At 41.7% G+C, this 26,289-nt stretch overlaps 1 protein-coding gene across 7 annotated transcripts in view; it reads right to left on the bottom strand.

The window, feature by feature from the left end:
* LOC138750708 (importin-5-like) overlaps window positions 1–22,447 on the bottom strand; it is a 144,065-nt gene extending 121,618 nt beyond the window's left edge. For 3 of the 7 annotated variants that reach the window (XM_069912778.1, XM_069912777.1, XM_069912780.1), the window contains exon 1: window positions 22,150–22,447. In XM_069912778.1, the coding sequence (XP_069768879.1) occupies window positions 22,150–22,443 (294 nt within the window). In that variant the 5' untranslated portion in view covers window positions 22,444–22,447. The other 4 variants (XM_069912782.1, XM_069912779.1, XM_069912783.1 and 1 more) reach the window with 3 other exon arrangements.
* Window positions 22,448–26,289: the final 3,842 nt, after the last annotated feature.

Consider the following 26,289-nt stretch of genomic DNA (forward strand, 5'->3'; position numbering starts at 1 on the left):
CTGAGTCAAGGTCAGAAACTCCAGCCACTGCTGCTTTTCCGTCATCCCTGCTAGTGTCCGCTTCCAATCAACCTTGAACAGTTCTTCTCTCATACCTCTGTAGGGACCTTTATTCCCCTGGTACTCCAATATATCTGATTTTAGTTTCTCCCTCTCAATCGGCAAGGTGAATTCTATCATATGATCATTGTCTCCTAACAGTTCCTTTACTTTGAGCTCCTTTTTCAAATCTGGCTAATTACAAAACACCCAATCCAATTGCCCTTTCCCAAATCACCTCAGCCACATTGCTCATCCTACAAATATTCTAGAAATTCCTTTTCTTGGTGTCCAGTACCAACCTAATTTTCCCCAATCAACCTGAATATTGAAATCCAAATGACTATAATATTGAATAATTTTTAGCATGCCTTTTCTATATTCCCATCTGTAAATTGGGGTATAAGGCACTGAAAGATAGGTCTACCAGTTTTGCCAATGTGCCACCTAAAATTGTTAAAAACAAATTATTTGCAACACTTATTATCAAGGATTGCCTATTCTTGGAGTTACGTGAATGCAGAGAAGGGGGTAGACATGGAACTTAGGGGTCCAGGGAGAATGAAGTAAAATCAATAAAAATACCCAAGATAAAAGATGAGAAGTGGAAGGAAAAGTGCCTGAAATAAGAATAAACATTGAAGAAATGGGAAAGGAAGAAAAAACTCATTCAAAAAGAATTGTTGATCCTAGCACCACGAAATGACCAGGAGCAGTGGCCTCATGGAAAAGAGACATCCGCAAGAAGATACAGACAGAAGGTCTACCTGGAGTGGTTGAGTACGAGTTCGAGGACGCCGGGACGTGCCCTTCGGCAGGCCCTGCACTCCAAGTGGCAAGCGGCAGCAGGAGAGGGCTGTAAGCAGCACAGAAAGCAGCGGAGAGATGGAGGAGAACACAGGTGGTCTCAGCCCCGCACAGAAAGGTCAGTGAAGGATTACAGGCAGCATATGGAAATGGCCCTGCCTGTAACCCAGGGGGACCCCCGTGAGCATCGGGGGTAACAGCAGGAGAGGGCTGGAAGCGGCGACAGCATGGGGAACAGCAGACAGATGGAGGACAATGCAGGTGGCCTTGGTCTCACACAGAAAAGTCAAGGATGGAACAGGCAACGCCATAGAAACAGCGCTGCCTGCAACCCAGGGGAGACGCATGAGTAGCGGGGGCAACATGGTGGCAGCAGGTACAAGCCTGGCCTTGTGGGAGTGACATTGGACAGCAACACAGGGAATAGCTTGGATGGGGAGAAGGAGATCAGCCACCAAGGAGGCCCAGAGCCGGGGAAAGAATGATGCAGCAAGTAGATAAAAATTTGAAGTTGTGGAAGGAAAAATTAAAGGAAATGAATTTGAAATTCAAAATGTTAAAGAACAGATGAAAAAATTCATCCTGAAGTGGCTGCAACAAAAGATCAATTAACTCAAAAAATTAACATTTTAGAAAATTTTAGTACAAGAAATTAATATAAAAATTTTTGGACTTAAAGAAGGTGATGAAAGTCAGGAAATTAAGTTTTTGCAACGTTGTATTCTGCAATCTTTGGAGGTAACTGAATTGCAAGGAGATATTGAGATTGAAAGAGCCCATAGAGCAGGGGTGTCAAACTCAAATTCACAGAGGTCCAAAATTAAAAACTTGGACTAAGTTGTGGGCCAAACTAAATATTTATTGAAAATTTTCAACATCTGCATGTTTTCTCTTCTTTCAACATATGTAATGTTAAACTTTTTCTTATTAAAATAAATGTTTAATAATAGTTTTGGTTAAACTCTTTCCAGAAGAAGCATTAACAAATGAGAAATAAAATATTCAATAAATAATATTTCTCTATAGCCTTTAAGATCTTTTTAAATGTTTTTTTTTCCACAAGCCAACAAGTCAAAAAAATAACAACTTGCTTCAATGAAAATCCAATCTTTCAACTATGAACAGTCCAAAGTTAACCAAAGGAAATATTAATCCAGCTTGGCTTGCTACACTGATTTACTCTGATGCACCTGGGTCTAAACCAGATACTTGGCATCTCTTCTTAGATGCAAGTTCATCAAACTCTGGGGTCAGAGTTTGCCTCCCACCTGTCTTGAAAGGTCCTGATTTCTGTCTTTCGTTTGGCCATTTTTTGTAAGGGGTTTATTACATGTGAGTTGGGCGACAGGTCGCAGATGCTAATGAAAGTAAAGAGAGGAGGTGGGAGCGATTAGCGGGCTGACGGGCCAGCGCCAATACATTTGCAAAGCATTTTGGGATTTGTGGTATTAGCTGTGCATGCGCTATACTAGCGCGGCGGCTAGCAGGCCAGCTCTAATACATATTTGATAAGATCTTGTGGGCCAAATATAATTACATCACGGGCCAAATTTGGCCCGCGGGCCTGAGTTTGACATGTATGCCATAGAGTGTTATGGCTGAAGGCACAACCAGATCAAATTCCATGTCCAATATTGGTTAAATCGCTTTGTTATGAATAGGGAGAATAGATCTTGGAACTGGCGGCAAAACAACGAAAGAAAGACAATCACCATTAATTTACAATGGAAATAAGATCTTCTTTTACCCTGATACAAGTTTTGATTTGTTGAAAAAATGAATTCAATGGTGTTTAAAAAAAAAAATGTGTTGTGGAATAAAGGCTATGCCTTTGTCTGGTAGTATTGAAAGTTTTGTTCCAGAAGGGAAAAATAGATACTTTATGGAACACAATGAGGCAAAAGTGTTTGCAGACTCATTGCCTGAGTAAGAGAGACAAGTAGTGAGTGATGTTTGAAATGAGAGATAATACTGAATGATTATAGCTGATAATATAGAGGGAAAAAGGTATTATTAAAAAATGTTTGAGAGAGATTAATAGGGAGGAACGTTTTAACCTGAAGGATCTATAAATAAAAATTTGTGAATGGTAAAGATTATATAGATCTAATGCAACAAGGGACAGTAGAGTAATTCAGGAGAGTTAGTTGGGAGTGAAGGACTAACTTGTACGGAATCATCAGTGCAGGTGTGGTTTCGACCGTAACTTGTATAGATCAGGGTTATAAAGGCGTATTTTCAATAATGTATACATTTGGAGAGGAGAAATTCCTATCTTTTTCAGGTTTTCTTTTTGAAGAAAAAAAAAGAATTTTGCAACTTTATGATACAAGATTTTTTTCTTGAAACTAAACTAGCAATGATGCAGTAACAAGTTTATAATTTGGGATTCTATGAAGTCATATCTAAGTAATAATTTTATACATCAAAAGTAAAGAAGGAATATATGAAAGAGATGGATCAGTTGGAAAAGAAATAATGAAATTGGAGAATGAAATAAAAGTAAAAAAAACAAGGAGAAAAGAATATTGTTAGAATCAAAAAAATTAAGATTTAATAGAATACAACCTTACAGAATGGAGAGAAATATGATGAGGTCACGACAAAAATATTATGAACGAAGTGAAGGAGTTCATAAAGTACAGCATGGCAATTAAAAGCAGAGCAAGTTTCTAGAACAATAATTGCTAGTAAGAAAAGTACTGGTCAAGTTACTTATAAAATGCAGGAAATAAATGATAATTTAAAGGAATTTTATGCCAAACTTTAAAAAAAATGCCCAAAAAAATAGAATATTTACGACAAGTTAAATTACCTATGTTAGATGAAGATGAAAAATTAGAATTATCTAATACTTTTTTCTGAAATAGATTTTATGAGACCTTAATGCCATTACAGGATAATAAAGCACCAGGAGAAGATGGCTTTCCACCAAATTTTATAAAGAATTTAAGGAATGATTAGTACCTGTGTTAATGGGGGGGTTATTAGACCAAATGAAAGAGTTACAGGACCTACCAGAATTTTTCACAACAGTTTTAATAACAGTAATTCCAAAGAAGTCGCCAATGTCCAATGTCCGCGCTGAGCTGTGTTCGTTTGGCGAGGCTAGTCCACCACTCATTTTGGATCTCCCGGAGTTTGCACTGAAGATGGCTGCATGCGCGACGGAAGGCTTGTTTCTTCTCTGGACAGGACGGCTTTGTAAGGTGAGCCTGGTGGGCAGCTCGCTTCTTTGCCAGCAGCTCCTGGATTTCCTGGCTGTTTTCGTCAAACCAGTCCTTGTTTTTCCTGGAGGAGAAGCCCAGTACCTCTTCAGTGGATTGCAGTATGGTAGTCTTCAACTGATCCCAGAGGGTTTCAGGGGACGGGTCCGTGAGGCGGGTTGCAACGTCGAGCTTTGCTTTGAGGTTTGCCTGGAAGTTTCCTCTCGCTTCGTCTGACTGCAGTTTTCCAACATTGAACCTCTTTCTGGGGGCTTTATTGTTCCTGGGCTTTGGCTTGAAGTGAAGGTTGAGCTTACAGCGAACCAGCCGGTGGTCAGTGTGGCATTCCGCGCTAGGCATGACCCTGGTGTGGAGCACATCTTGTTTGTCACTTTCTCGCACCAGGATGTAGTCCAGGAGGTGCCAGTGTTTGGATCGGGGATGCATCCAGGTGGTCTTAAGGCTGTCCCTCTGCTGAAAAAGGGTGTTTGTAATGACAAGCCGCTTTTCTGCGCAGAGCTCAAACAGGAGGCGCCCATTGTCGTTGCACTTGCCGACGCCATGCTTGCCCAGGATTCCTGGCCAGGTTTCTGAGTCTTTGCCGACACGAGCGTTGAAGTCGCCCAGGATGACAACCTTGTCGGCTGTAGGGGTACGTTGGATGAGGTTGCGCAGGTCGGTGTAGAACTTGTTCTTTTCTGCTGGTTCCGCCTGGAGGGTTGGAGCATAGACACTGATGAGGGTGATGTGACGCTTGTTTTGAAGTGGGAGTCGCATGGACATGATTCGGTCCGAGAGGCCTGTCGGAAGGTTTTCGAGTTTGGAGGCAATGAAGCTCTTGACCATGAAGCCTACACCAGATAGGCGTCGTTCATCCGAAGGCTTGCCAGACCAGTAGAGTGTGTAGCCCGCGCCGCGTTCTTGGAGGCTGCCTACATCTGCCAGGTGGACTTCACTGAGAGCGGCTATGTCGATGTCAAGTCTGAGGAGTTCATGTGCAATGAGGGCAGACCGACGTTCAGGTCGGTGGCTGTCAGTCTTGTCTAGCATGGTTCTGATGTTCCAGCATGCTAGCTTGAGTTTGTGAGCATCTTTTGAGGGGGAGGACGTGGAGGGGGAGGACGACAAGATCTCCATCCTCAACCGATGGTCAGAACACTTCCAATCTCTTTTCAGTACCAACCGCTCAGTCCAAGATTCCGCCCTGCTCCAGCTCCCTCAACAGCCCCTAAGGCTAGAGCTGGATGAGGTTCCCACCCTGGATGAGACATATAAGGCAATCGAACAACTGAAAAGTGGCAAAGCAGCAGGTATGGATGGAATCCCCCCAGAAGTCTGGAAGGCTGGCGGCAAAACTCTGCATGCCAAACTGCATGAGTTTTTCAAGCTTTGTTGGGACCAAGGTAAACTGCCTCAGGATCTTCGTGATGCCACCATCATCACCCTGTACAAAAACAAAGGCGAGAAATCAGACTGCTCAAACTACAGGGGAATCACGTTGCTCTCCATTGCAGGCAAAATCTTCGCTAGGATTCTACTAAATAGAATAATACCTAGTGTCGCCGAGAATATTCTCCCAGAATCACAGTGCGGCTTTCGCGCAAACAGAGGAACCACTGACATGGTCTTTGCCCTCAGACAGCTCCAAGAAAAGTGCAGAGAACAAAACAAAGGACTCTACATCACCTTTGTTGACCTCACCAAAGCCTTCGACACCGTGAGCAGGAAAGGGCTTTGGCAAATACTAGAGCGCATCGGATGTCCCCCAAAGTTCCTCAACATGATTATCCAACTGCACGAAAACCAACAAGGTCGGGTCAGATATAGCAATGAGCTCTCTGAACCCTTCTCCATTAACAATGGCGTGAAGCAAGGCTGTGTTCTCGCACCAACCCTCTTTTCAATCTTCTTCAGCATGATGCTGAACCAAGCCATGAAAGACCCCAACAATGAAGACGCTGTTTACATCCGGTACCGCACGGATGGCAGTCTCTTCAATCTGAGGCGCCTGCAAGCTCACACCAAGACACAAGAGAAACTTGTCCGTGAACTACTCTTTGCAGATGATGCCGCTTTAGTTGCCCATTCAGAGCCAGCTCTTCAGCGCTTGACGTCCTGCTTTGCGGAAACTGCCAAAATGTTTGGCCTGGAAGTCAGCCTGAAGAAAACTGAGGTCCTCCATCAGCCAGCTCCCCACCATGACTACCAGCCCCCCCACATCTCCATCGGGCACACAAAACTCAAAACGGTCAACCAGTTTACCTATCTCGGCTGCACCATTTCATCAGATGCAAGGATCGACAATGAGATAGACAACAGACTCGCCAAGGCAAATAGCGCCTTTGGAAGACTACACAAAAGAGTCTGGAAAAACAACCAACTGAAAAACCTCACAAAGATAAGCGTATACAGAGCCGTTGTCATACCCACACTCCTGTTCGGCTCCGAATCATGGGTCCTCTACCGGCACCACCTACGGCTCCTAGAACGCTTCCACCAGCGTTGTCTCCGCTCCATCCTCAACATCCATTGGAGCGCTCACACCCCTAACGTCGAGGTACTCGAGATGGCAGAGGTCGACAGCATCGAGTCCACGCTGCTGAAGATCCAGCTGCGCTGGATGGGTCACGTCTCCAGAATGGAGGACCATCGCCTTCCCAAGATCGTATTATATGGCGAGCTCTCCACTGGCCACCGTGACAGAGGTGCACCAAAGAAAAGGTACAAGGACTGCCTAAAGAAATCTCTTGGTGCCTGCCACATTGACCACCGCCAGTGGGCTGATAATGCCTCAAACCGTGCATCTTGGCGCCTCACAGTTTGGCGGGCAGCAGCCTCCTTTGAAGAAGACCGCAGAGCCCACCTCACTGACAAAAGGCAAAGGAGGAAAAACCCAACACCCAACCCCAACCAACCAATTTTCCCTTGCAACCGCTGCAATCGTGTCTGCCTGTCCCGCATCGGACTGGTCAGCCACAAACGAGCCTGCAGCTGACGTGGACTTTTTACCCCCTCCATAAATCTTCGTCCGCGAAGCCAAGCCAAAGAAAGAAAGGGAATTCCAAAGAAAGAGAAGGGAAGGATTGTCTACAACCTTCATATAGTCCTATATCACTACTGAATATGGATTATAAAATTGTATCAAAATTGTTAGCTAATTGGTTAGCTAAATTTTTACCAAAATTAATAAATATGGATCAAACTGGTTTTATTAAAAATAGAAGAGCAGCAGATAATATAGTTAAATTTTTAAGTTTTATAAATGTAGCACAAAATAAGCAGTAGCGGTTGCATTAGATGTAGAGAAAGCATTTGCTAGATTGGAGTGGGGTTTTTTTGTTTAAAGAACTTAATACATTTGAGATTCCAAATACTTTTGTAAATTGGATAAAAGCATTATATGATCAGCCAAAACCAAAAGTGGTTATGTATAGACAAATATCAAAACCTTTTCTGTTAGAAAGGTCATCATTGTCACCTTTTTTATTTGCATTAGCAATAGAGCCATTGGCAGAAATAAATAAAAGTGAAAGAAATTAAAGGATTTGAGATAGGTAATAAAGAACATAAAATTAGCATGTTTGCGGATGATGTTATAGTACATTTAATAAAACCAGAAATATTGTTGAATAAGTTGAATAAGAAATTAAGAGATTATGGATTAGTATCTGGTTATAAAGTTAATGTTGATAAAAGTGAGGTGATGCCTATGGTTGATATGGGTTATTCAGAATGTAAGAGATTGACAAAATTCAAATGGCAAAAAGCAATTAAATATTTACAAATAAAAATTGACAGAAATATAAATAATTTATTTAAGTTAAATGACTCTCCACTGTTAAAAAAAGATAAAAGATCTGAGAAGGTGGAAAGATTTACCAATAACATTAATAGGATGGGTGAATTGTAGTAAAATGAATATTTTTCCAAGAATATAATATTTATTTCAATCATTAACCATTCATATGCCAGAAACATTTTTTCAAAGTTTGAATAAAATTATACGAGAATTTATTTGGAAAGGTAAAATGGCAAGAATTTGTCTTGAAAAATTAAATTGAAAATTTGATCAGGAGGACTAAGATTACCAAATTTTAAAATTATTATGAAGCAGCTCAATTAAGATTTTTTTTGTCCTCCTGTTATCAAATGGGTGATAAAGCATCTTGGGTTCAGATTGAAATGAATAAAATTGTAGAAACTATCCCAGAACAAATTTTGTATAAATGGCATAGTGAATTGTTTAAAGGAAAAATAGAAATACCAATTTTAAAACATATATTGAAAATATGGAATGGGATTCATATGGAGTGAGGGATTAAAAATTATCAATTAATTAAAATGTTGTTAAAATGAAGTCAACTTATTACTTTCATTTTGAATAATCCTTGATTTGATAATTGGTATAGTAAAGGTATACAGAGGATAAAAGATAGCTTTTTGGAATTGTTCTTTTTAAACTTTTGAGCAATTAAAGGATAAATATTCAAAATCGTGCAATTTTTGCATATTATCAATTAAAATCATATTTAAAAAAGAAATTAGGAAGATTTGAGACTCCAGGAACAAAATCAATTTGAAAGTATAATAAGATACATTATCAAGAAATTTATTAAATATGTATATAAAATTACAAGAAACTAAAAGAAAAAAGATTTATATACAAATCAAAATTACGATGGGAGAAAGATTTAAATATACAAGAGGAAATATGGTCAAAATTGTGTCAAGAGAGTGTAACAAGTACAGTTAATGCTAGATATCAAATGGTTCAATATAATTTTCTTCATCAATTATATTATACTCCACATAAATTGAATGGACTTCATTCCAATTATCCAGATGTCTTTTTGATGAAATAAGGAAATATGGGCCTTTTTACATTTGGTATGGTACTGTGTGAATGTGGAACAATTTTGGAAAGACTTGAGTATATTGTTAGAACAAATTATGAAGATAAAAGATACAAGATCACAAATATTTTTACTTGGGAATATATATGAGGAAGATATAAAATTGAAATTAGATAATTAAAGAAATTTTTTTTTAAAATGCAACCTGTAGTGACAGCAAAGAAATGTATAACAGTAATGTGGAAAACTGCAAATTTGGTAAAAATAGACAGATGGCATATTGATTTGCAAAATTGTATAGCTTCAGAAAAAAAATTACTTATAATTTAAGGAATCAAATTGGAAACTTTTATAAAATTCGGGAACCATGTATGGATTTTATGAATAAAAGTCAATTCACATCTTTACTTTGCCCACCCCTCAGTAATTATAAAAAAGTCAATAAATGTTATACATGTTAATAATATGTAGAAGTAGGTGTTCTTTCTTTCTCTTTTTCTTTCTTTTGGGGAGAGTGGGTTGCGGAGAAAATTAAAAATTTATTTTATCACTTTGTATGGTTTATCAAGTTACTATATTATTGAAACAAATGATAAGTAAAATGCTTTTTTAAAAAAAGCAGGCCCAGTGCCAGAGTGGAGGAAGAAAGTGAAGAGAGGGAGGGGCATGGAACCCTCCATTCAAGACTTTAAGGAGGTGATGGGAGGTGATATTGGAGGTCTCAGAAAATATATTAAAAGTACTAAAAGATGCCAGCAGAAATGGGAGAAATTAGAAGGGCTATGGGGGAACTGGCTGATAGGGTGACTGTAGGGAGGAGAGGATTGAAAGGTTAGAAAACGATAGGGATGCCTGGATAAAGGACAGGGAAAAGTTATGAGGAAAAATTAGATACATCAGAAAATTTCAGCAGAAGAAACAATATAAAAAATTGTATGGGTAAAAGAGGGAAAGACTCCATTACGTTGTTCAGGGAATGAATCCCGAAGATATTGGGAAAGGATGGGGGAGGGTCTCCAGTTGGAAAGGGCCCACCGGTCCTTCTTCCCCAGGCCAGGGCAGAGGCCCAGTTCGGTACTGATAACATTTCTGAAAAATCACGACAAGGAACGGATCCTGCACACAGCGCTGAGGGGTGCAAGGGAGGGAGGGGGCCAGTAGAATTCGAAGGGTGCAGTGCTTATAAAAAGGTGCAAGGTATTTGATCCAGTAAAAAAAAACTTTTAACATCCAGCATTCCTGAAAGTGTTCCTGGTTGTGGGGTAGAGAGTGGTGGTGAGAAGAAATTCTTTATAAAAGGCAAAGAGGCATTGAGGAATACAAACACCCTGGCTGGTGGCCAGGAGAATCCCCAAGGGAGACAAGAGGATGGAGGGCCAAAGACAAGAGTTGATCTGGCTGTAAATAATAGAAATAATGAGTATACTTTGTTTATCACATTGGTTAAAGTTTTAAAGAAGAAAAGTATGTTGGGAGCTTTGGGATGGTGGACGAGGCGGCACAATCCAAAATGGTAGGGAGTTGTTTTGGACAATGATGCTGGGAAAGGTAGAGGTAGATTGGGGTGGGCAGGGGGGAGAAGGGGAGGGAGGGAGGGAGGGAGGACTTAACTGGGGGTATTTTAATATTTTAATGTATTTTCTTGAATTGTGGGTTTCAATTTTATTTAGTTGTTCAGGTTTTGTTTCAAGAACGGAGATCCAGGAGTCGGCGGAATACAAATAGGATGTAAGCCAAGTTTCAGAAGACAAGAAGGAAGGGGGGGGGGGGAAGGATAATAGAAAGACTCTGGGGTAATGGATAAGACAATTAAATTTTTATGTTTTAATGTAAATGGGATAAAGGGGGTGATTAAAAAAAAGTCTTGGCACCCTTTAGAAAAATGCAGGCAGCCAATATTTTTTTTCAGGAGACCCACCTTATAAAGCAAGAGGATACAGAGGGTCTGGGTGGACCAGGTGGCAATGTCCTCCTTCAATTCCAGAGGCAGGGGAGTGGTCATCCTGATAGGGAACAATGTTCCAGTGGTGGTTCAGGATATGGTCACTGACCCAGTGGGGAGAATTGTGATAATGCATTGTCAAATATACTCTGAATTCTGGACACTTATGAATATATATGCCCTGAATTTTGATGACAAAATATTTACACAACATATTCTTAAAAGTAACTGAAGGGTGTGAAAATGTCTTGATTGGACGAGACTTCAAATTTTGTCTGGGTACAGTTATGGATAAATCAGCAAAGAAGATAACAAGGGCCAGGTCAGCTAAGTCCACCCTGACCTTCATGAAAGAGCTGAATCTCAGATGCCTGGAGAAGGTTGAATCCAAGAGAAAGGGACTGTTTTTTTTTTACTTGAGACAACACTATTCCTACACTAGGATTGATTTATTATTGGCGTCAGCCATAAATTGGAGAATAGGATAGTGGAAACAGAGTACATGGCACAGCTACTGTCGGATCACTCCCCCTTGACTTTATCCAGATAAGCAACTTTCAGTGTATAGATGGCACCTGAACACATTGCTATTGGGAAAACCAGAATTTTGTAGCTTTGTTAGGGCTCAAATAGAATTGAATTGTTCTGTGAAACGAACAGCCCCTCTAATGAGGATAACTTCCTAATATGAGATACACTGAAGGCTTATTTAAGGGGCCAGATAAATGGATATAACAAGAGCATCAAAAAGGAACATATGAGATGATTAATAATTTAGAACAGGAGATTGCCCAGCTAATGAAGATCATTTCAGATTGGGCACAGAGGAAAAATATAGGAATTTAGCAAATTAAGTTACAAACATGCAAGACAAAAAAGTTGATTTTAAAATCTAGATAGCAATATTATGAGCTGGGGGATAGGGCCCATAAAGTCTTGTCCTTTAGGTGAGGGCAGAAGAGGCCTCAAGAACAATTAATGAGATTCAAACAGGAGAAGACAAGATCTCACATAAACCAAAAGAAATAAACAAAACATATAGAAAGTTTTATAAAGAACTGTATAAATCCGAGTCATAGAGAGATCCTATAAAAATAGATGATTTCTTGCTTTCATTGGAACTTCAAAATTTGGATCAGGAGGAGCGAGAGGGGCTGAGTGCCCCTTTCACTAAAGAGGACATTGCATGGACCTTGAGATCTTTATGGGCTGGCATATCACCAGGGAAGATAGTTTCCCCATCAAATTTTATCAAGAGTTCAAAGATCTTTTAACGCCCCTTCTTATGAAAGTGGTAGATTAGGCCTCATATAGAGACCCATCTCATTATTGAATACAGATTATAAAATCTTGGCAAAGCATTGGCCAATAGGTTGGCAGAATATTTGCCAAAATTAACAAATCTAGACCAAGCTGGATTTGTGGAAAAGAGATAATCAGCAAACAACATAGCTAAATTGCTTGGTATAGTACATTTGGCTCAGCCAGGGGTGGATCCAGGAGTGGCCAAAGCTCTGGATGAAGAGAAGGCCTTTGACAGATTGGAGTGGGACTTTTTATTCAAGACACTGGAGAAATCTGGATTGGGTCAAATGTTTATTAATTGGGTGAGGACACCTTTCTATAAACCCCAAGCTAAAATTATTACAAATGGGCAGATGTCTCCAGTGTTTCCATTGAACAGGTCCAGTAGGCAGGGCTGCCTATTATTCCCATCTCTGCTCAGACTGGGAGTTGAGCCGCTGGTGGAAGCCATTTGGCAGGATCCAAACATAAAGGGGTTCAAAGTGGGCCAGGTGAAACACAAAATATACCTTTCGCTGACCATGTATTAGTATAATTGACAGGCCCCGGGGTGGGGGGGAGGTCGTTTGCTGGGATGAGGACCACACTGGAGGATTATGGGAAGGTCTTGGGGTACAAGGTAAATCTGGACAAAAGTGGAATTATTCCTCTGATGAATGGGGATTATAAACAATATCATCAGGGAAGTCCATTTAAATGGCCGCAAGAAGGCATTAACTATCTGGAGATAAAAGTAGGCAAAGACTTAGCACAACTTATACAAAGATTGAGGAGGACCTTGACAGATGGAGGACTCTGCCCATAACACTGGAGGGCAGAGTTAACTGTGTCAGGATAACCCCATATTAAAGCATGTACTTCAGACATGGAAAAAAATAAAGCAGTGCATTGGATATTTCCCAAAACACCTTTGACCCAGAATAATTTAATACCCTTGACTCTGGGTAATAAAATCCTGGACACCAGATGCCAGAAGGGGATCAGGTGTATCGAGCATTGTTACAAACTTGTGTCATTCGAGCAATTGATGAACAAATACTATTTATCTAATGGAACATTCTTCTGCTATCTCCAAATAAGATCTTTCTTCAGGGAAAAATTGGGACCATCTATGAACCTACCGAACTATAGTGACACAGATTTTAATTCAAAAGGGGAATGTGTGTAAATTTATCTCTAAGATGCATTACATATTCCAAAGTGAGGGCCTGAAGCTGGGCTTACACAGGTCAAGGGAGAGAAGGGAGTTGGATTTGGGCACAACAATCAATGAAGAGTGGTGGCAGGACCTGTGCTTAGACAGTGTGATGCAATACAACATCTTGCACCAGCTATACCTCTCACCACAAAAATAACACAAATCAAAGCCAGAAATTTCATAAATGTGCTTTAGGTGTGGTGTGGAGATTGGAACCTTTGTCCACTCCACCTGGGTATGTACAAAGGTGAAATCCTTCTGGGAGGACCTGGGAGACTTCGAAATATGGGTACTGCAACAATCCGTCCCAGCAGGGAAATAAGTGGGATTAAGGAAGTAGGACATGATGCTGACAACATGCTTTTTTCGTTTTGCTTTTTAGCTTTCTTTTTATTCCTTACCTTTTGTTTTTTTTCCTAGGTTTCTGTAGGGGTTGTCGACCCCACCGGTATTTGTATAATTTATACTGTATAGGGGTGTGGGTGGGGGGGGGGGAAAGAGGGGAAAGGGGGATAAATGTCATATGAATGTTGAAAGGGATTGTATTGGTTGTTTGAATTTTCATAAAATCAAAAACAATTTTTTTTTTAAAAATTACCTGTTCTTGTATTTTAAGTTGGTAGTGACACTTATTTTCACAGTCTGGTACTCACTTTTGTAACACCTGATTAAGAAATTCCACTAAAAAAATTTTTAAAAACATCTTTTCTGCCATGATTACAAAATTCAATCGTCTTTCAAGAATGAATGCGATGATTATCCAACGTGTTGCCACTGATAAAAGACTGCCCTTGATGACAATACTCAGCAGCAGCTCAGCCCAACTAGACACATGAAGCTGACTAAATCCATTATGGTATTCCCCACCAGGCTTTAGAAACTCACATTTTTATGAATAAATGTGCAAACTGAATGACAAAATGCTCTTGCATGTCATACAAAAGGCTGCAAGGAAGCAAGTCCTGTACTCTGTATAAAATGAGGTCCATGCAATAAAAAAGACCTCCAATTCGAATACCATTTTTATGTAATGCTGTACTGTTGAAGATGATATCTTTCCAATGAAAGATTAAATTCATACCCCATTTATTTATTTTCAGTGGGCTTGAAAATATCATTCTAAAACACCCGAGTTGGAACTTTGCCACTCAACTTATTTCATCAGAATTATGGGTCTGAACAGTATACGTTAGCTATGTAGTCAAATTCGAAAGTAAGAAGTGATTTGAAATATTTTTGACATGAAAGGTCCAATTCAGGTATAATTGTTCTTTTCTTGCTTTGAAAGATGCCCATTTACATTGATTATTGTCAAGCCCAGAACTTCCCATCTTCTCAACTTGTTGACCAACGTCCTTGCATCGGTGCAGTCCACATCGTGATGGCATTTGCACTGTGCTGTTCAGTATAGAGTTTGAAACATTTTTACACTGACCTCCAAGAGTAACTTGGAGATGAGAGGAATTCATGCATCTGTTGAACACCCATGAAGGTAATGGAGATGAAGAATCTGCTAGATGATGACAATGTAACCTCATCCAGATGCTCAATTTATTCATTGCAAGCATAGCACTGTGGATATTAGGCAAATTAGTGACAAGTGGAATGTTGAATGAACATAATGCTTACAGCAGGATTCTGTTAACCTCACAGCTGTTCCATTGTGAGAAGTGGGGAATACAGTAAAAGACAAATTCTGGAGGAATTCAGCAGGTCTTGCAGCATCTGTAGGAGGTAAAGATATATAACCAACGTTTCAGGCCCGAGCTCTTCTTCAATGTATAAGTGGTAAATATTCCGTGGTCATATGAGGAGACTTTAGGAAGTTTGCCAAACAATGGATTTCAAGGGCCATGAATGGGGAAATAGAGATAAGGAAATCCAGGCCTTTTCACCTCATCAGACTGACTTTGGTAGAATATTTAAAATGGAGGTGCTGAAGAGTGTTGAACTAAAGGCGTAGTGACCTGGGATAGATGTATGGCTGAAGATTGAAATAGGGGTGAGATATAGAGGGGATTTGAAAGCAGGTGAAAATAGAGACATTTTAGGCACCAGTAAATATATGGCAAAGAATATAGAGGTGATACGTGGAATTGATGCTAGATTAAAATAGTTTTATTGTATTTATGTTTACAAAGTGTAGAAAGATTATCACCAGTCAGTAATGTTGGAATAATCAAGTCGAATAGCAAAAAAAACTAAGCCGCAAAGCTCCTGGTATAGGGTTACACCCACAGCCTTTGCTTCAGATAATATTGTCAGTTGCAAGTCCTATTCCAAAAGCTGTGCTATTTATATGGCTTCTCAAAATGTCTATTGTAACCTCAGCATGTTGATAATTGGAGATATGTTTACGTCATTGGGAGGAGGTTAAACTGCCACGCGTTAGTCAATGTTATTATAGAACCAGTAATCAGGCTTCAAATCCAGTGTTGTCTATATGGAGTTTGCAAGTTTTCCCCATGGGGTTCATCTGGCTTCCTCCCATGCTCAAACTGTACGGGATTTGTAGGTTAATAGAGGCAGCACAGGCTTGCAGGCCCAGAAGATTGGTTTGCCAATTACCACGTTGCATTTCTGAAATTTAAAAACATTAAAAACTAGATAAGATGTATTTGATCTGCTCCCCTTCTGAAGATGGTCTGCACACAGTTTCACAATAGCTCAAGAATTTGGAAACTTTCTCCAAGGGATCTGTAAAAATATATTTTTTCTTACCATTCATTTTCCAATTTAGCATTAAGAATTATTCCACACAAAATTCCCTAATACTACATCCATCTCATTTGGAGAATGAAATCATTAGTACTTTATCTTAAAACCAAGTACAGTGGTAATTACACTGAAACAAATTACATCAAGATAAAACCTGTTTGGTTAAAAGTTCTATCTGCTAATGCAATAAGTGTATTGAAAAGGCAGTGGCCTTTTCAACCTTCATTGCCTAGAGCATAGTTTCATTTCCAATATTTTATATCCACATAATATACATATAATGCATTAAAGTCAGAGATGGGACTTGACTAACTCAGAAGAGCAAATTAAAGTTATTGCTCGATCAGCCAAATTGAATACTTATTAGGGATTAATGGTACATCACAGAGACAAAAATAACTCAGACTAATGATTCAAACTTCTTCCTATTTAGAAATATGTTTCCTAATCAATGTTCTCATTTTGTTTTCTTCATGCTCCATAATCATTAAACAATTTCTGATGTGCACACTTTATTGGCATCAGAGAACACTGTAGAAACTTGAACCTGCTTTGTCATTTAAAAGCATGGCCAGTTCTATACCTCTGTCAATGCGTCCAACTGAGAAATATGGTCCTCTGGAGAAAAGAACAGCAAAGATCTTGAATGACAAAATTTTTCCTGGCCTCAGTCCCAAATAGATGAATCGCTTCTCTCAGTGCGTTAGCATAGACATTCTAACCCAAAGAAATGACCTCAAAACATATTTTCCCCCATCCCTTTGCAAAATTTCACGAATTCCAATTCCAAATTCAACCCATCACAAATACAGAAACCCATTTTGTTGCCCTGAGGTTCAGTCTTTAGAGTAATTGAAATTTCATTCTCATGTTCTTTTAAAATGGTTACCCTCTTTTCACAGGCTATAATTGCAAAACAGATAAATTAATATATAATGCATCAATAAGCTAGAAATAAAGTTTGATTTTCCAAAAGGAGCTGTGAGAGTGGGCGTCTTGGAATGAGGGTAGGAATGTTGGAATGAGGGTAGGAATGTTTCAAAAGCAACAGGGAAGGTCAGTGCTTGTTAATTTCCTCCATTGGCTAATTAACTGCAGACAATAGAAGGAAGGGGAGCCTGTGGAGCCACAAGTAGAAGAGTAAAGATTTGGTAACACAACACTATAGAGGGACAAAATATTTAGCAAGAAGACACAGGTAAGTGCAAGTAGACATTAGGACCAACAGCCAGAGCTGGGATCTATTCCTCTTGCAATATGTGGTTAGTCAGCATCTTCATCAGTGAGAAGTGCATCCAGATGCAACTCCCTACAAACTGTGTAAGGGAGCTGGGAAAATTTTGGATCATTCAGGAGGCTGTATGGTAATAGACAGGAGTTATAAGGAGGCAATTTCACCTAGGATGAATGGACCTGGGTAACAGACAGGAGAAGGAAGGGAACAGACAGTCAGTACAAGGTATCCCTGTGGCTGTACCCCTCAATAATGTACACTGGTGAGCCTACTGTTGAGGGGGGTTGACTTTCCAAGCACAAGACATGGCATAGAGTCTGGCCTTGTGTCTAGGAAGGTATGAGAAAAGGGAACTGTAGTGATTGAGGATTTGATAGTTACGGAAATAAATAAGAGGTTCTGTGGATAAGATTGAAGATCCTGGATGGTATGTTGCCTCCCAGGTGCCAGGGTCTGGGATGTCTCAGATTAAGTTCACTGCATTCTCAAGGAGGTGGGAGGCCAAATATTGTAGTCCATGTAGGGATCAATGGTGTGATTAGAAATGGTGTCAAGGATAGTTCAGGGATTTAGGGGCCAAGTGGAAGTCCAAGACCTCCTAGGTTGTGAGGTAAGAAATAGGAGGATAATATGGCAGAATATTTCACCAAAGAGATGGTGTAGGAGGGATTCAGAATTCTGGATGATTGGTCTTTCTTCTAGGGAAGGTGGGACCCATGGCAGAAAGATGGTTTACATCTGAACTGGGATTACTATACTTTCAGGAAGGTTTGCTGGTGCAGCTCTGGGGAAGCTTTAAACAAGATGTAGGGGAATCAGAACCAGAGCAGAAAATGGAGTGCAGTAGGAAAAATTGTTAAGACTGCATACAAAGACAGGAATCAAAGGGTTGTGCATGGTGGGGAAAAATTCTCTGAAGTGAGTCTATTTAAATGCATGGAATATTGGAGGCTCTACAGGGCACTGTTGATACCTCATTTGGAGTACTGTGGGCAGTTTTGGGCCCCCTATCTTAGAACAGATGTGATGTTGTTGAGGAGATTTACTAGGATGCAAGGGCTAACATATAGGAGAATGAGAGGAGATCTCATGGCATTTCATATTTTGAAAGGTTTAGATAGGGTGGATGCGGGTAACGCATTTCTCTTGGTGGATGAATCAAGGACAAGGGGTCATAGTCTGAAAATTAGAGGTTATCCATATAAAACAGAGATTAGGAAGAACTTCTTTAGCCAGAGGGTCGTGGATCTGTGGAACTCACTGCCACATACAGCAGTGGAAGCCAGATCACTGGGAGTATTTAAATAAGAAATAGACAAGTATCTCATTAGTAAGGGTATCAAGGGATATGGGGAAAAAAAAACAGAAATTGGAACTAGTGTCGAGTAGCTTAGTGTAGATTTATGGAACACTCGATGGGCCAAGTGGCCACCTTCTGTTCCTTTGCCTTGTGAAATGCAGATGATTTTAGATCATAGATTGGCACATGGAATTATGACATTGTGACCATTAATGAAACTTGGTTGAAGGATTGGCAGCTCAATCTTCTGGGATTTCATTGCTTCAGATGCATTAGGAGGGGGAGGGGGATGAAAGGGGAGGGGTAGCATTGCTAGTCAAGGAAAATATCATAGCAGTGCTCAGACAAGAGAGTTCATCTACTGAGGCTATATGGGTGGAATGAAAGGTATAGCCACACTAATTGGGGTGTAATATAGACCACCCAATAATCAGCAAGAATTGGAGCAACAAATATGCAGAGTGATAGCTGACAGCTGCAGCAAAGAAAGTTGTGAGAGGGGACTTTAACTTTTCACATTCATTGAGATTCTCACACTGTCAAAGGGCTAAATGGGTTAGTGTTTGTAAAACATGTGCAGAAAAGTTTTCCAAAACAACATATAGAGGTACCAATTAGAGACTAATACTGAATCTCCCATTGATAGACAAAACTGGTGACATAAGTGTGTGAAGGGGAACACTTTGGGTCCAGTTATCATAATGCCATTAGTTTCAAGATAATTATGGATAAGGATAGGAAGTGCTCCTTTTGAGATTCTAAATTGGAGAAAGGCCAATTTTAAAGAAATGACAAAGACTCTAAAGAGTGTGGATTGGCATACAGGTTGTGATCTGGCAAGGATATGCTTGGTATGTGGAGGCCATAAAGGTGAAGTTTTTGAGTACAGAATTTGTATGTTCTTGCATGGATTAAAGGCAAACTTAACAGCCATGGAGAACCTGTTTTCAATGGACATTGGAGATATGGTTAAGAGGGGTGTATTGCAAGTACAGGCAACAAAGCAAATTAGGTACTAGAGTACAAAACTGCAAAATGGAAAAAGAGAAAGAAATTGGAGGGTTAAAAGAAGACATGAGGTTGCTTTGACAGACAAAGTAAGGGAAAATACTAAGAGCTTCTACGGGTAAATTGAGAGCAAAAGGATAATAAATAACAAAATTGCTCCTCCATAAGTTCAGTGTTCAGCTATGTATGGAGCAAAAAGAGTTGTGGAAATCTTAAATGCATTTTATTTTACATCAGAAATCTGGCACAGACCCTATGGAAGTAGGGCAAACAAGCAGTGAGGTCATAGAACCTAAACAAATTAGAGATGCTTGCTGTCTGGTGTCAATGAGTTTGTATAAATCCCCAGGGCCTGACAAGATATTCTCTCTGACCTTGTGGTAGGCTAGAGTAGACACTCCAGGGGCCCTGCATATATATTTAACTTTTCCTTTGCCACAAGTGAGGTATTGTAGGATTGGAGGATAGCTTGTGTTCCATTTTTAACAAAGCTCTAAAATTATCTGGGACATTAAGAGTCAGTGAGCCTGATGTCAGAAGTGGGCAAGATATTGACAGATGTTTAAAGAAATTGTATATACAATATTTGGATAGACAAGATCTGACTAGGGATAGTTAACTTGGCTTTTTTGTGCAGTAGGTCTTGTTTAATCAATTTTGTAGAGTTTTCAAGGTTACTTGGAAAATTTGAAGGAAAGGCTGTGGATGTTGTCAACATGAACTTTAGTAAATTGCTTGACAAGTCCCACATGGAACATTAATCGGGCAAATTCAGTCATTGGATTAAACATAGGCTTTGTGGAAGAAGCCAGAGTGGTAGTGGATTATTGTGTCTGACTGGTGACATGCAACAAATGAATTGTGTGCCTCAGGGATCAGTGCTAGTCTAGCCCTATTGTTTTTTTGTCTCACTATCAATAATCTGGATATTGTAGTAAATTAGCTCAGCAAATTTGCCACCGACACAAAGATCGGAGATGGAGTGGTCAGTGAAAAAGCCTTTCAAAGCTTGCATAGGGATCTGACAAAATGAGCTGCAAAATGGCAGATGAAATTTGATGCAGACAAATGTGTTGTGTTGCCCTTTGGAAGGACAAACCAGGGTAGGCTATATAGTTTTGGAGTGGATTCTCTGGAGCATAGAATAAGGGGAGATTTGATAGAGGCATACAAAATTATGATAGGTAAAGATGGAGGCTTTTTCTAGAGATTGATACAAAACCAGCAGTCATGGGTGAAAGGGGTAAAAGTTTAAAAGGTATAGGAGGGGAACGACTTCATGCTGAGAGTGGTGGGAGTGTGGAATGAGTTAGTTAATGCAGGCTCAATTATGACATTTGAGAAATTTAGATAGGTACATTGGTGGGTGGGGTATGGCCTGGGGTCAGATTAGAAGGGCCAAAAAGCCTGTTTTTTGTGTTTAATGTTCAATGGGTTATAATTAAGTGACAAATCGATCTATTATTCTTTAATATTGTATAAATGACTTTTTTAAAATCCCAAACTACGTAACTTAAGGTAACAATGTGAATAAAATCAATTTTGTAAACAGAATCTACATCTCACATAGCCTTTCATTTTAAAATCATAGACCTCCATTTAACCCTTAACATTGCAATAATTAAATCACTGCCAAAATTTAAAAAAAACACAGAATAGGTGTAATGATTACCAAGGACAAACCTAATAATAATTTAAAAACCAGTTTTAAACAGAGCCAGACTCCTCAGCAGCCAAGAACTATCCACTCCATGCCCGCATGGACACTTTGTAACCACCATCTTTTCACCAAAATTCTTTCGAAACAGCCCCTTGTTTTCCCCAATATAAACGCCTTCCAAAGTCACTATTAGTATTTCTGCAAGGTTTAAATCGAATGAATTCACGGCACAATCTTGAAAGATAGACGTTAAATGGTCTTGCAGGTTTGCAACATGGGTGTGTCTGAAATTGTTATTTTAAAAGGTCGGCGACGAGTTAAACAGGTAGTGGGGGAATGAAAGGAACAAAGCTGCTCTCTCGCGCGCACGAACTTTCAACATCACTTCGCCCCGCAATTTCAGGAGGTCCAGTCCAAATCCCTGCATTTACTCCACCCCAAATCCATCCTGCGATTGCTTTCCGACTTGGTTTTTACTCCATTAAAAAGGCTCCACGCGAAGCACCACGACCTGGGGTTAAATGCTTAACTGGAAGCGGGGATTTTTTTCTGTAGGAACGCCTTCCGCTTAAAGCCCCGCATCCAACGACAAGGCTGGCAGTCAGGCCCACGTGGGAAGGCTGGGCTTGGCCAGGCCTCTCCCGCGCCGTCAGCTGCTTGCCGCTGGGGAGGAGAGAGCCGACACCTTCTGTGAGCATTCGCTGGCCCGCAACGGCCATCCTGCCCACTAGGCCACCGAGCTGTACTCACCTCGGCTTGTTTCCTGACAGCGTTGTCAGGGCTAAGGAGGTTGCTCAGCAAGAGATAGAACTGCTGTTGCTCCGCCATTGAGCCGACTGTGAGCGAGGGAGAGAGAGGGAGAAGGCCGGCTCCACTGACCTCTGACACCCGGCGCCCGGATCCTCCCGCCAATCGGGGGCCCCGACGGGTGTCAACGTCATCACGTACGGCGGGGCGGTGGGACGAGTCACCGGGCGACGCCGCCGAGCGAGAGTTAGTGTTTCCCACGGCTCCCCGCAGGTTGGGGACTGCGGGAATGTTGCGCGGTTTCGTGAGGGTGTCGTCGTCAGGGAGAAGGATTCGTTCGGGTGCGCGTGGAAAAGAGAGGGAAGGAGGATGGCAGAATGCCGCATGCGTCCTTAAGTGCTGGGTGTGAGGGTCATGAATGGACATGACGTTTGACGTCACGCCTATATGACGCATCTGATTGGTTGAAACGAATGGCGCCTTAAATTACATTGTGCCCATTCAAAAAACAATGTGAGAGTACAATGATGTAATCACTTCCGTTCCTGTAGCTATGATGTTCCTGCCATCTGCAGGTGATTTTTGGGATACCTTCCAGGCTGCATGACACCAGTATTTTCAGCAGCTGTGTATCAGCTGATCGGCTGGTGTCCCCAGGGACCCATGGTACAGTACAAACGTCAATTGCTGCTGGAAGAGTCAAGATTCAATTTATTGTCATTGTAATCTTTGGCTTGGCTTCGCGGACGAAGATTTATGGAGGGGGTAAAAGTCCACGTCAGCTGCAGGCTTGTTTGTGGCTGACAAGTCCGATGCGGGACAGGCAGACACGGTTGCAGCGGTTGCAGGGGAAAATTGGTGGGTTGGGGTTGGGTGTTGGGTTTTTCCTCCTTTGTCTTTTGTCAGTGAGGTGGGCTCTGCGGTCTTCTTCAAAGGAGGTTGCTGCCGTCATTGTAATAAAACAGAATCATATTACATGAAATTACTTTTGCCTGGTGTAAGGCAGTCAGATTCGCCATTGGCAAAAATTGCTTGAAGCACATTACACTCAGAGAAAAAGAAGCAAAGGAGAGCCACCCAGAATCTCCGAGCATTTGTAGAATCACCTCCAGCCCTTCCACAGCCGCATAGAGTCCAGTCCAAACCACTGGCAATCCAAGCTCCAGATCTGAACCTCCGACACGGTCAGGACCTCTTCGGCACCCCCTCACATCCTGGTTCTGATACCTGGTACCCCTTCAGCCAGTTTTGAACCAGTCTCCAGCAGTCTGCAAGTCTCCCAACAGTAGTCTCCAGCAGCCCGCAACCTCCGCGGGCTCCTCGTCTCGAGTCGCCATCAGCCCACCACCACATGTATTGGTCTGTCAGCTGCAGAGCCCCCTCGCTGGTCCACCGCCATGGTCACCTTCCCTGTGGGTTGTCTCTCTGCTTCTACTTCTCAGATGGGGTTAGTCTCCCTGTTTTCTGGTGCCCTGCACCAGTCCTCTGGTCCCTTGGAGTCTGTATCCCTTCATGGCCGGTGCCAATCAGAGGTGCCGCCATCTTGGGCGCAGACCCCGTGGTCGCACGATTTTAAATAAAACTATGGTCGGCTCCTTTAATGGGCAGATCAAAGCCTGTGCGGAGTTGATGGCAGTTGATTGGACAGTTGGAACCCAAGGGAACACTGCTTCCCACATGTCCATACCAGCGCTGTTAGAGCAACTCTGGCAGCGCCGCCATCTTAATCTCTATTTGATCATCGATTGGGTGCAAGATGTTCTTTATCACATGAGGTCCAGCTATAAAAGGTAGTGAATGCAGCTCAAACCCTCACACAAGCTCCTTTCCTCCAGGGACTCCATCTACATCTCCAGCTGTCAATGAAAGACCATCAACATACTGAGAGACTCATCACACCCTTGACACACACTCTTTTCCCACCTCCTCTCCGGAAGAAAGCTTAAGAGTGTAAAAGTACAGACTATCAGACTCTGACAGTTGCTTCCCTGCAGCCATCAGACTGACTGAACCCCATGGCTGTTCTCACTCTCTCCTTAGACATACAGCAAATTAACAGGCCATTTCAGCCCATGACCCTGTGCCACCCAATTGACCTACAGCCCCCGGTACATTTTGAATGGTGGGAGGAAACTGGAGCACCCAGAGAAAACCGACATAGACATGGGGAGAATGTACAAACTCCTTGCAGACAGTGGTGGATTCCAACCCCAGTCCCGATCGCTGGTGATGTAACTGTACTACCAATCAACGAAAATCAGACAGAAAATTGTGATTAATAGGCTATAATCACCTTAAAGTGTTGGCATAGCTTGCATGTTGCTGGCCCATTTCCATGGCAGGTACTGAGGGAGGGGTTTGAGTGCAACAGCCTTTATGGAGATATCTGGGAGGGAGGAGTCACAGGTTTAGGGGGTGGGCCAGCCCATGCAGCACATATATACATCTACACACATAGTGGTAGCACCACATTCCCCCTCCATTTTAAACAAAGTCTGGCGGGGTGATGTGGTTTAGTGTTTGTTGCAGTTCCAAAGTCCCTTACAGATTCAGCTTGTCCAGTGGTCTTGTCTGTTGCTGTGACAGTCACAGGGTCTGCTGTAGCACAGCTGTCAGTTCCCAGACAGTGTCTTGTGCAACAGGCAGTGCCTCCAGAGGTTGAAGGGGTATTGGGAGTTTGTGGCGCGAATTTTGGCACCGATGGTGGAGCCGGTTGGTCAGGATTACCGTGGGATGGGATTGGCTGGTCGGTCGAGGGGTCTCCTGCATGCGCCAGATCCTGGATGGAGGCAGTGTCCTGTTGACCATCCTGATACTCCACGTAGGCATATTGGGGATTGGCATGGAGGAGATGGACCTTCTTGACCAGAGGGTCAGTTTTGTGGTGTCTGATGTACCTTTGGAGCAGCACAGGCCCAGGGTTCTTCAACCTGAATGGTAGTGTGGTTCCGGATGCTGATTTCCTGGGGAAGGAAAAGATCTTTTCATGTGGTGTTGCGTTCGTGGCCTTACAGAGAAGGGACCTGGTAACATGGAGCACATCAGGGAGGGTATTTTGCCATTGGATGGTGGGTAGTCCTTTCAATTTAAGGGCTAAAAGAACTGCCATCCAAACGGTGGCGTTTTCCCTCTCTACCTGCCTGTTCCCCTGGGGGTGGGGGGGTTTATAGCCCGTGGTCTTGCTTATGGCTATGCCCTTGGCCAACAACTACTGGCGCAGCTCCTCGCTCATAAAAAAGAATCCCCGGTCACTATAGATATAGCAGGGGTACCTGAACAGAGCGAAAATGCCACTTAGCGCCTTTAAGACTGTGGCCTTGGTCGTATCAAGGCAGGGAATGTTGAAGAAGCAGGAGTATTTGTTTAGAAAGTTTAGGATGTTTAGAAAGTATACATTCATGTTGGTGGATGGGAGAGGTCCCTTAAAGTCAATGCTCAGCTACTCAAAGGGCCGGCTGGCTTTGATAAGGTTGGTTTTGTCTAGCTGATAGAACTGGGGTTTGCACTCGGCACAGACTAGGCAGTTGTGTGTTAACTCCCTGATGTCATCGACCGAGTAGGGGAGGTTGAGGGCTCTAACAAAGTGGTAGAGCCTAGTGGCTCCAGGGTGGCAGAGGTTGTTGTGGAGGACTTGTGGACAATGTGCGTTGGCGCATGCCCCGGGACTAGGCATTGGGAGGCTCGTTGAGCTTCCCAGACCGGTACAGGATCTTGTAGTTGTAGGTGGAAAGCTCAATTCTCCACCTCAGGATCTTGTCATTCTTAATTTTTCCCCACTATTTGTTTTTAAGCATAAAAGCAACTACAAGGGAATGCAGTGCTCCCTTACAACTCCTGGGGATTTTATTAAAAAAAGTGATAAGTACTGATAACTTTAATTATAATGTCACCGATAAAGAAAAAACTCCAAAAAACCGAAAGAAAAACGCGAACTGAAGAAAGAAAAAGAACCTGGGCCTACCTCTTCAACGAAGCCAGCCATTGGAGTTCTTCCTGGACCCACTGGAGACAGCCCTGAAGAGGGACCATCTCATCGAGCCATCGCTGCGCCTCTCCGCAAAGATGAGTGTCGTTCCAAAAGTTACTTCCGCTCTGTGCATGTGTGAGGAGTCGAATATGCATGCTGCAGATGAAAAATTAAAGGGAAAAATCTTAATCCGTCTTAAAGGGCCAGTCCAGCACTTCAGGTTGCAAGAATAAGATTTACCTGGTATGGAAGATGATTCTAGAGAAGATGAAAACACAAAAGGCATGGCAAAGAAAAAAATGGAT

Source organism: Narcine bancroftii, unplaced genomic scaffold, assembly GCF_036971445.1.
Source record: "Narcine bancroftii isolate sNarBan1 unplaced genomic scaffold, sNarBan1.hap1 Scaffold_235, whole genome shotgun sequence".
NCBI lineage: Eukaryota > Metazoa > Chordata > Chondrichthyes > Torpediniformes > Narcinidae > Narcine > Narcine bancroftii.